Below are 12,408 nucleotides of genomic sequence, written 5' to 3' on the forward strand. Positions count from 1 at the left end.
ACGAATAATATTATTAGATTACATATCTTACTTAGGGATACGGTCTAATTGCCTAGGATTCAAAGAGTTATTTATAGGAAAAATTATACTAATAGTCTCTAAGCTTTAACCCAATAAATAATGTAATTTTTAAATTTTTAATTCGTTAAATGTGTCATTGAACTATTTGTAGACGTCCAATGTAGTCTTGTTTTGATCAAACAAGAGAGAGTCACCATAAGCACCTAAACCATTGACACATGCAATCTAGTCCTTAAAATTTTAATTTGTTTGATCTTGCATTTCAACTTTCCATAATAAGGTCAAATCAGCCTTTGGTATTATTCACAATGTTTCATAGTTACTCTCTCATACATATTTTAGAATATCATTTCATTTCAATCAATTTGTTAAATCAACAAGATGTGCTATTTTTTTATTACCTTTTTATCTTTATAAATATTCCGATAATTTCATCCAAATATATTTCGACTTATGTTCTTTAATGTTAAAGGTTTTGCTACCCCTCAATTCAAGTATCTTTCCGCATTAACTTATCTCAACTTGAATCTTCAACCTCCAACTTCATCCTTAGTCTCTTTTTCTGGACTAAATCATAAATCTCCAACGCTCAACTTCATTTTCGGTCTATTTTTCGGGACTAAACCATGAAGTTTGTCATCGGGCCTGCGTTAATACACCACAACACCCTATTAACCTAAGGTATTTTTCCAAATCGAACCATGAGATTTGCCATCAAACCCGCATTACTATATCACAACGCACACTTGTCCAAAAGCTCAACTTCATCCTTAGTCTCTTTTCCCGACCGAACCATGATGAAGTCTACCATCGGGCCCGTATTGCCACAATGCCCACCTATCAAATATCAATTCTCCGATGTGAGATTGTTTTAACATAACTCACACATATATCTTAACACCTTAATAAAGAGGCACATCAACAAGAAGAAAAGCTAAGGCTAAAAAGAATTCAAGAGCATGGAGGACCGGATATAGCAAGGGTCATGCCCACGTCCTCTGTCTCTTTGGTGGGGAGCTCAACATCCCTCGTATGATACGCACACCTTCCAAGTGAAGCTCACCGGAGCCTAGACGATCGTGAATTTTTAATAATATGTAAGGACGATGATTGGACACCATGTGTATCGTTGATACAACATGACTTGATTGCACAAAAAAAAGCATCTCGATTGCAAAGGTTTAAGAAGAAGACGTAGACGTTTCAAAATTATTGTCATAAACCCCCATCATCCATGTTGTGCTATCAATGGGCTGAACGGATGAAGCAGCGCAACAAGCGGTACAGAAAGACGCTTCGTCTTTGGTTCCACCTCGCCGACCCGAAACAAAAACCAAAACGTTGGCAACAGATTTCTGCCATTAAGATCAAACTTGAACACTTCAATAAATCAATGGATGAATCATCCCTTTACAAAGAGCTTTCCGTAAAAGGAAGATGTAATAATTAGCCAAAAATAACAAGGCTGGAAACCAATTAAGAGGGAAAAATAAGGAACAAAACAATTGGGTCAAGTAAAAAGAAGAAAAAAAAAGGCAGAATAAAAACCTAAACTTCCAACACACAATGTACACTTTTCAGAGAGAGATTGCACACAGCTCGTCAAAGACTTGTCTACTATTAGGCCTTTCATTTACAGAATTAATACACCTGAGCGAAATCGCAAGCATCTCATCCATCGCTGCAGAGTGTTCTTCTCCGCCGGCAATGTCCCGATCAATACAGTCCATTCCTCGCCCTTCTTGATCGCAAAGGCGAACCCAATCCGTCAAATCAACGGCTCCAGATTGCCCTGAAATAATGTCTCCCGCGCTTCTCCGAGTCAATAATTCCATCATAATTACTCCAAACGCATAAACATCAGCCTTATATGATGGCAGTGGTTTAGCTGCAGTAGTGAGCTCAGGAGCACGGTACCCCAATGCGCCGAGATTCAATATCTGCTCTGCAATCCCAGCAGGCGTCATCAAGCGGTGGAGACCGTAATCTGAGAGGAGAACATTGTACTCGGGGCCCATCAAGAGTATGTTTGTTGGCTTTAAGTTTCCATGAGGAAGACCCTTGTCGTGAAGGTATGTGAGACATCGAGCAACATCAATGGCAACTTTTAGCCTTTGGCTGAACGACAATGGGGAGTACCTCCTGGGCGTTGTCTCTGCATAGGACATATATTGGTAAATAGCCAGAGACTAGATCAAAATCACGGCACAACAAAATGACAAAATAAATTGTGAATAGGAAATGCAAGCAATGAAATGAGGTAACTAAATATGATCTACTTGTTTCACTTAACTCAAGAACCATAAGCCAAAGCCAAAAATTACAGTGAAGGGAAAATTTAGGGCCAGTGCCCATATTGTGTCAACATTTAGGTTATGCACTAAAAATTTTGGTGCAGTTTCAGTATCTCCCATCAAGCATCCTATGACAAAAGTTGATGCACCGTTATCAACTTGTTAGTCAAAATCAAAGAATAAGTTGAAGATCGGAAGGGAGATTAAACAAAGTTGGTTTTTCTATTATTAGTCCATCGAGTTATAGAAATAATCAAGAAGACCAACACCTGGATGTTGCCCTGGTGCAGACAGAACCACAGAATTGATATTGTTCAAACATCACTCACAAGTGATATTCTGGAGAGAGCCAAAGAACACGTCTAGCAGAGACAAAAGCAATTCCACTTAAGTGATCCAACATCTCATTTGATTTTTCCGTTATGAAATGATTATAAATAAAGATAAGATCTTGAAATGAGACCCCCTTCAGGCTTCTGCTTCAGTATAAGCTCATAGAAATGAGAACTCAAATGAAAAGGCCACTGACTATTTCATAGATTCTTCTGCAACTGATAAGAAGTTGATTTCTTCAAATTTAGAATCTCTTTCAAGTATGTACTTTGTTTTAGTCTTGAAGATGTCAGAAATAATGCAATCTTTTTTTGAGTCTTGAAGATGTCAGAAATAATGCAATCCAGCAAAGAAAGATGATGGGAGCCATGATAGATATTACGTGGCGACCACAAACAGTGTCAGGTCCTTTCTAAAAAGAAGTTGGGCACCATGGTACAACTATCCTGAGGGAGTTTTGGGACCATCGGCATCTTTTCTCCCAGTAAACTTTCACATTGTCAAATTAATGGTAACACATACAAAACAAAAGTTCCCTAGAGTCTTACTTTCTTAGCATTGTCAGAATTGGTAGATAATTATTTTGTTTGTCAAAGGGACAAGGAACATTAATCATAATCAAAATCTGACTTTCTTAAGAGCATCTACAAGAATTTCGTACTTCCTGCATTTGGTGTTCCAGGAAAGCTAATTTGAAAGGTTTACACAAAGGTTGATTGGAAAAAAAAAAAAAAATTGAGAAGGATTTTGCTATTTCTGTTGCATGATTGCCCAGAACAATCTATAATCATGAGAACATCAGGAAACATAGAATGCAAGATAAAAGAGTCACTCATAGATGGCATCGGGCACATAAATGGAGAAGCAGTTTCAAGGACCATGACCAAGAGCACATAATGGGACCCCAAGTCGATTATTGCATAGTTCAAGTCCTTAATCTGGTCTTATCCTACCTTATAACATTTCTTGACAAAAGGACTAGTTTTAAAGATGAGGACAGTAGCAAAGTCTGGTGACCAAAGTCAGCAGCTTCAGATAAGCCGAAGCTTCGAAGAAAGAGATGCGATAGACTCCGAGCTGCACTAGGCCCCTCAGTGTAATCATAAGGAATAAAAAATTCACAGATTTCGAAATTTGAGGGGTATGCTATTTGAAAACCTAGGAAAAAGATGTGTAGCATCCTCTGCTTCAGAACAAGAAATCCCAAATGCACTTCTGAACAAGAACAGCTTCCAGTTCCACATGGAACGGGCCTTTTAAAGCCCAAATCAACTTGCAGATAAAACCAATTTAGCTGTTTCAACTGGCAAACCCAGTAACCTGGTCAATCCGGAACATGGGGTGTTAATTTCTGAACAAGAGAAATGGATATTGGCAACGGGTCGTTAAATGCTCTTATGGAAGAGAAGCACATTAACCTCCACACTCAACCACAGATCATCCTTGTTGCGGTTTGTAAAAGGAACACTCACATGATCCTTTGACATATGCGTATCAGCTGTCCTATAAAGAATACACCTACTCTCTAAAATAGAGAATAAAAAACGGTAAAAAGTGCCAATGAGGGGATCTAAACCCCTCATTTCTTATTGAAAGGCACTTCACAACCGCCATCCTAACTGAGGGCCAGCTAAAAATAGTGGCAATACACACATTGCACGCAAACTGTAATCAACTGGATTAACCGGCAGTTCAACCGGTTCGACCAATTGACCTTACAGCAGGACCCCTCGATAGTTCTTCATTCCAATGTCTTAAAACATTGCATTAAATCATTTTTCATCCTGTGGTTCTTTACATGAAAATATCTTAATGCCTGCGAACAATGCATGTACATATCTGGTTAAAAAAGGGTCAAGAAATCTTCATAGTTTATCATTTTGACCTCCATGGCTCGCCAAACTCAGCTAATGTGATGCAATTTACTGAGCTCAATATATGCTAGTCACGACTACAAAGTGAACATGAAGAGATATAATGTCTAAAGTAATAAATATTAGTTGATGGATTATACCATTAAAATCAGATGGATAGAGAAATAGCACAATGTATGAAACCACGCTTGCTTATCTGCAAGTAACTAATTGTGCAAACATGAACCTGAAGTATTCTCTGACAAACATATATGCACATAACTTTCAACCGCATCTGTACCATAAGGAATAAAGTGGCAAATGCTCTTACCATAAAGATGCAATGCCAAGCTATCTCCCTGGATGTAGTCAGCTAAAAGGAGCCTCTCTTGCTCTCTAGGTCCCCAATAATATGCTCGCATTGAAACAATGTTGGGATGCCTCATGGAGCCAATCTTTTTTACTTCCTTAGCAAACTCTTTCTTATGTTTAACTAGTCCCACTCTCAACCACTTCACATTTAACATATGACCATTATCAAGAGTAGCCTTGTAGAGAGTACCATGACTGCTTCTGCCAAGAACTTCTGCTGGAGCTCGTGACAACTCTTCTGCAGTAAAAGCTAGAGAAGGGTCCAAGAAGAACAACTCTCCAGCCAGTCGATCAGGTGAGTAAACATCCAGCCTCACAGGCTGTTCATATACCTCAATAAATCGGGGAGGTAGATAAAGGTGATCCTGGCGAAGATTTCCTTCCTGATGTTGTAGGCTGAATATCAATTAAATTAGGGACAGCAGAAGATGAAGTAACTGCCCCCCCCTCAGGTGCAATATTCTCTGCAATTTCAGTTATCAACTCTGCTTGCCCCGACAATGATCTAGAATTTGAAGTTAGCAAGTGGTCATTCGAGAAGCTCAATGAAGTAGGTGGAGGTTGACCACTTGAGTGGAATTTAAATAGAGAAGGACGTGCAAATCTTTCAAGCTTTACATCTCTTCCTGAACTTTGGCCACCGAACCCACTTCTCCCATGAAATTCTTTGTGCTGTGCTCGACGATATGCCCATAAAACGAAAATAATCATCATTGCAGCCCCGACTGAGGCAACAATGATTGCTACTCTTATATTACTTTTGGAGCTTCCATGTTTGTCCGAATTGTTATTTTGTCCATTGGAATTTGCTGATGGGAAATGCTTTCCCAAGTTCAGCAAAGGATTTCCAGGCTCAAATGACGACCTGGGAAATCTGTGCAAGTTTTCAGGGACTTTCCCCGACAGCTCATTATGTGACACATTAAATACAACAAGGCTGGGTGGAAGATTCGCAGGAATTTCACCAGAAAATTTGTTGCTTGACAAATCAAGGTACTCCAAACGAGTAAGTTTGCTCAACTCACCAGGCAGTTGACCTGACAATCCATTCCTTGCAAGACTCAGCAATTTGAGCCTCCCCATGTTCCCTATCTCTGCAGGCAGTGAACCACTCAAGGAATTTCCAGAAAGATCAAGATACTCCATCTGTTGGGAAGAAGGCATAGCTAGCAATTCACTCACGTGTGAACTTTGAAGAGGAATTGGCCCAGTCAAATTATTGCCGGATAGATTTAAGAAGGTCAAAGTGGACATAAAGAACCCAGAAGGAATTGACCCATTAAATTTATTCAAGCTAAGGTCTACAGCAGACAATTTCTGGTAGCTGCCTGATAAAGGAGGTAAGAAACCTACTAGGGAATTATTCCAAAGTTTCAGAGTAATTAAGCTCTCAAATTGAGAGCTCAGATTGGGAAAGGTTCCTGACAGATTGTTTGAACTCAGATCTAGAAATTCCAATGGTGCTTGCCAGTTCTGAAGTGTAGATATGTCACTAGAGATCATATTGCTGCTCAAATCCACCGTCGTACAGGTTTTCGGTAGACCAGGCAAGGAACCAGATAAATGATTTGATGAAAGATTCAAAGTCCTCAGTGTGGTAGAATTAATCTCTGGAATCGAACCTGCATGTATGACAAATGTGAGGTAATGTATAATCAAATTCAATCCTACATTTCACAACATATACAAGTTCGAAAAAGTGGCCACCAATAAAAGATAGATGTACTTTTATGGAAAAATGAATTTACTCATGTTCCCAGAGTAAAACACAATAACTGTAATAAACAAAGAAAAAATACTTATTAATACTAAAACAAGGAAAAATAACACGTGAAAGGTCATCGAATTATCGAAAAGACTTCAAGCTGGCTGGCTGACGAGACATTAACCATGTGTGAACTATGGCTTTTGCTATTGACCTATTGGCTTTGACCCTTATAAGCTGTATCTCGTATACTTTTAAATCATTTTGCTATCACTCACAAATTGAAATATTTCAGAGATTTTCGCTTTAAAGGCAAAAGAACAAGCCAAAAGCTGGAGGGACCAGGTACTGCTTGGCAGCATTTGAAAATTGGCTTTGCACTGATGCTAACACCAAAACATCAAGTAATTACAGAGCAGAAGGCATAAGCAGAAGATGGATAGCTAAGATCATCCATGGCAGGAATTTTACAAATCATTCGTCAAAGTGGCATGTCCACCCTCGACTGGCCCCCAACTGAAGAAGCAGAAAAATCCTAAGTAGCCATCCTAAATTTTTTAATAGCAAGGTATCAAATGACAAGCATATTTGCGGTTTCTAATTCCATCTTTTACTTAGCAGTATAGCAGCTACATGACTAAGACACCGTACTGCAAATCCTCTCCGTTATTCGCTCAGTGTTGTCATCATTGCACCAAATCCACGTTTGCAGCTACTTAATTCACACTAGATGAACCATGATTGATACTTTCGCAAAATGAAAACTTCTTCTTCAAGTCAAGTCAAAAGTTACAATTTGCCACATTTAAATCCGTGAGACCACAACATGAACTGACTTGTGTTATAATACATCTAAAGTTGGATACAAAAGAAAATTGTTATATGATATAAGTCAAAAGAGTTCCTTACCTGTGAAACCGTTTCCACTGAGATCCAGTTCCTCCAGTGGAATCACTGACTCAACAACTCATTTGGCAATGACCCAAACAGCTGATTACTTGCCAATCGTACAACCCGCAAATTGGGTAATGCACCAAACGACGGCAGCTGCCCTGTAATCGTATTGTTGCCCATATCCAAAACCTCCAAGTTTCTAAACAATCTGATCGAATCAGCATCGAAGAACCCACCATTTAAGGCATTATGGCTCAAATTCAGAAAATGCACTGTATTCGCCAAGGCAGAAACATTCTGAACTCCGATTGAGATACTCCCATAGAACTTATTGCCACTCAAATCCACATACTCCACATTCCTCAACTCAGTCAACAACTCACCAATTTCACCATGAAGGTCACCATTCCCGTGCAAATCGAAGTACTTCATCTGCTGCAAGTTCCGAATCCCAAAAGGAAACCCCCCTGAGAACCTGTTCATTGATAAATTCAGGTAGTTCAAATTGTACAAATCCGTGATTCTCACAGGGATCGGGCCATAGAAGCTGTTGCTGGACAGATCCAAATGCTGGAGCGTGGCCATGGACCCCAATGCGGGCGCGATCCGACCCGTGAAGTTGTTCCCGGAGAGACTGAGGTTCTGCAGCATCGGCAGGCCAAACAGAGTGTGGAACTTGATCTCCCCGGAGAGCCCGAGGCGGTCGAGGACTATGCCGGTGACGTGGGCGCCGGAGCTGTCGCAGGTGACCCCGGTCCACGAGCTGGGGCACTGGTCCGACCCGGACTGGGTCCATGACCCGAGCACCTTCCCGAGCGGGTCGCCCTGGATCCCCTTCTTGAACTCCAACAGGAATGCGGCGTCGGGCCCGGATCCGGCGCAGCCCACCAGGGCGGAGACGACGAGCAGCGCGCACAGGGAGAGGGAGAGACTCATTTGGAGGAGGAGGAGGAGGAGGAGAGCCGGGGGAGGGGGCCTTGGAACCGCAGGAAACCCTTAGCGACGCCGCATTTGGGGAGCTGCCCACGAAAACCCTAGACTGAAATCTCCAGAATGCGAGCCGGGGGCGGCGAGATTGCGGCGGAGATTCGGGGGGTCAGGGTTTCTTCCCCGATCAAAATCGGAACTTTATCAGGAATCCGCCATGGCCGAGCATCGGGAGACGAATTCGCCAAATGGGTCTGCGCAGGCAGGAGAGAAAGAGAGAGAAAGAAGAGAGAGAGAGAGAGAGAGAGGAGACAAGAGTGTAGAGAGAGTAGAGAGAGAGAGTGAGGATGAAAATGCCGGATTAAGGTCAGGTGGAGAGTGTTGGTTGGTTGGTATGAGTAACTACAGTCTGTAAAGGACAATCTTCTCTCTCTACCTCTCTCCACCCTTTCTCTCTCTCTAATCTTTCTCTCTCTATATCTACCCTCTCTCTCTCTCTTCTGTTGGGGGGTTTTTCTTCTTTCTCTCTATTTTTACACTCTCTCTCTCTCTCTCTCTCTATCTCTAGAAAGGAAAGACAGAGGGAGTGACAGGGGAGCAGGCCCCCTCACATGCCTCTCCCCCCCCCTCATATTATTGTCTTCTTTCCAATCAAGGCCCTCTGGGCTGTGCGTTTTCCCTCTTCTGTCCCACCACTCGATCTCTCAATAACGAAAGACTCCTGTCCTTGTCTGCAAAAAAAGAAGAAAAATTTTGCACGACCGATTTTGGAGGACTTGCTGTCGCCAATCCTCCGTTGTCGTTTTGTTTTCTTTTGTTTAGGGATCTCTCAACAGTTCTCTCCGGATATGTAGTAAAAGTTAGGGTAATTTTCACCGGCCAAGTCAAAATGAGTCACAAACCCATTTTCTAAATCACATGAGTATTTCATCCCAAAAAAAGATGGATATTTTATTTAGTTATAAATGAAAGAATTATTAAATGGATCGTAAGTGAGTGTATTAAATGAGTTATATGACATATCATAAATAAGTTTACAATTTACTTAGATCTAACTCATTTTTCACTCTCTCTTCAATCTCTCTAGCCTTCACTACCCACCCTACTTCTCACTTTAGTTTGGCTACGAGTTTGTGTAAAATGGGTTAAATATAGAAGTATTTTAGTAATATGAGTCGGGATGAGTATGGGTCATTAAATTTGCACTTTGTAGAAATTAGTCAAAATGGGTTAAATGCATCTAATTGGGTCAAACCTTTTATGGTTGGGCTCAAACTTGACCCAACTCACCCTTTGATGGTCCAATTTTTAGTTATTTTTAAGCACGATGGATAATTGCACAAATGATCTCTCAACTTTAAGTCAATGTGTGACGTTGTCCATTAACTTTTAATTTATTCAATATAGTTCATGAACTTTTGGTAAATACTTGATATAGTAAATTATATGAAAATATGTAATATTATCCTTCAATTAATTCAAATCAAGGATGTTCATTATGTTCAAGTACTAAAAATAACATATATTAAAAGTTCAATAATTATATTGAAAAAGGGGCAAAAGCCTTAAAAAAAAAACCTCCAAATTATGTTTGCTATGATACATTTACCTTAAACTTTTTTTGGTGACACTACAAATCACAAAATTGTATATGTGTGACTCATCTACCCTCGGTCAATGTTCTATCAATGAAGACTATTAAAAATTTGCCTACATAGATGATGTGAAGCAAATGGTGCTAATATAGTGCCTACATGGAAATGATGTTATGTTAGCTAAAAATCATTTGATGAAATATTGACGAAGGGTAATTGTGTCGCATATATATAAGTTTTAAGTTTTTTATATCACGAAAAAATGTTTATGGTAAATGTATCACAAGTGGTCACAAACGGTATAATTTGGAATTTTCGATGTTACAAAAAAAAAAAATCTAGGATGAAAATTTGTTAGTGGACATAGTTTTGGCTTTTTTGTGGCTTTTTCCTCTTAAAAAAGTAAAAATTCGGGGGCAACATCACACATTATGTTAAAATTTAAGAACCACATTAAAAAATTTATAAGTTTAGGGATGACATTGCACACTAAACCAAAATTCACAGACTATTTGTATCATTATCTTTAAATATTATCATCTTCAAGTAAAGAAAGTTACTAGAGACATTTGCAGGAAGCCGACTTGTCATGCCCTATGGGGTGGGGTTGGTATTAGACCTTCCCCTAAAGGCTTAAAACTATATTTTACAAAAAAAAAAAAATGTAAATAAGTGACGGGATGGAAAAAAAAAAGTGTTCTAGAAGACTTAAGCATGGTACCATGCCTCCCAACCTCTCAAGGGATGCACTCTCTTTTCTTTTTTTCTCTTTTAACTGTGGTCCGCATTGATAATCATCTTATTGTGGTCGGACCATGAGGTACATCCCTCTTTCTTTGTGGGGTGTGCAACGGGAACCGCCCGAATTGAGAATCGCTCGGATTAGACCAAACAAGCCGATTGTGGATGGTTTCCAAAAAGGGGCAGTTCAGTTCTTAATTCCCACTCTTGAAATTGGTTGCAAGTCGGTTTAGTTCCCTGGACCGGACCAAATCGGTTGATTTTATATATAATATGTATTTTTAAATTTCTTAATAAACAAACCCTAATTCCTCTCAATTCCTCCTATTTTTCATTTTATTTTTGGCCCAAAATAACAAATTTACTTGTTCCACTGGACTGGTTGGTCAATCCACTTCCCAATTCTAAGATCAATCGGTTCGGTTCCCAATTCCAAGACCGGTTAGTCCAATTCTCGATCTCAAAATCTAGGAATCAGTCTTCATGATCCAGTTCTTGGTTCCACATCGAAACCAAACCAAATCAGGAACCGATCAGTTCTATCTTCTACCACCGACTCCCAACCATTGCTAGCTCTATGGCTCTCACAATCATCATCGGGTGCCAAGGCTCTCAACTCATCACCAACTCCTCTCCTTCACCTCACGAATTGCTAGAGTGAAAGTGTCCCCTTTCTGGTTGGCTTGCTAAGTCCATGTAGGTGGGAAACGGTATAATGAAGCTGCATCGATATGATTTGGTTAATTGAATGAGCTATTACTTGATTTTTCATAAATAAGAAACTGATACAAGAAATTGCAAATAAACGCACTGTCATTTTTAAAAAAGCAAAACTTATTTGTATGCCGGAGTTGAAGTCCGAATTGTTTCTTTTGGCTTTTCTCTTATAATATTTATCCTCTTTCAATTCCTGATTTTTGTAATGAATGCCTTATCTTTTTTCTTTTTTCTTTTTTAATTTATTGGAACCCACCTGATCAAATAACTTATGGGCTAAATAAGGTCAGGACCATCTAACAATTTTCCAATTCCCAAAGGTCCCATCGATAGGACTCCCATGTGTCCTTAACCAAATCAAGAGGGGACAAACGAAAAGCTCCCACTCATAGAACCTTTGCTAAGTATTCAATCACTTTAGCATCATTTTTTGAGTATTTATTATTTAAAGTAAAACAATCAAATCAAATAACAATTGAAAGTGACAAAAGCCATCAGTGTAAATTACGGAATATATATAAATATATTTCATTTCTCTGCTAATGTACGTGATTATATTTGTTAGTAATGTCAGCATTTCTACATATATATCTATCCATATCTCCCTGATCTCCGCCTCTCCACATGCATTTATGGATCTCTCTCTCTCTTTGTTGTTATTTTATTTTATTTTATATGTTTACAAATTGCTTTTGGACAATATTGGAACGCACCCATTTTTCCTTCATGTTAGGAAGAATCATATCTGATTATTATTATTGCATAACCATAAACTCACATAAACGATAATGTGATAACATCCAAAAATAATATTTTATGATTGTCGAAATTTTGACTTTAGTTTATAAGATAAATGGTAGCTTCACAACTGATAAATATTTTAACATGTTTTCATAAGGGTGAAATGTGTAAAATTTCTCAATAGTTGATCCGCTTTTGGAATATATCCGTGTGGC

At 39.2% G+C, this 12,408-nt stretch overlaps 1 protein-coding gene across 1 annotated transcript; it reads right to left on the reverse strand.

Moving 5' to 3' along the window:
• Window positions 1–1,377: 1,377 nt before the first annotated feature.
• Window positions 1,378–8,919, reverse strand: LOC104418204 (probable inactive receptor kinase At5g10020). Its single transcript, XM_010029477.3, is given in 5 exon segments — window positions 1,378–2,176; window positions 4,833–5,202; window positions 5,204–6,495; window positions 7,488–7,538; window positions 7,541–8,919. Coding segments are annotated over 5 exon segments (3,159 nt in total). The 5' UTR covers window positions 8,409–8,919; the 3' UTR covers window positions 1,378–1,598.
• Window positions 8,920–12,408: the final 3,489 nt, after the last annotated feature.

This window comes from Eucalyptus grandis, chromosome 9 (genome assembly GCF_016545825.1).
Source record: "Eucalyptus grandis isolate ANBG69807.140 chromosome 9, ASM1654582v1, whole genome shotgun sequence".
Classification (NCBI taxonomy): domain Eukaryota; kingdom Viridiplantae; phylum Streptophyta; class Magnoliopsida; order Myrtales; family Myrtaceae; genus Eucalyptus; species Eucalyptus grandis.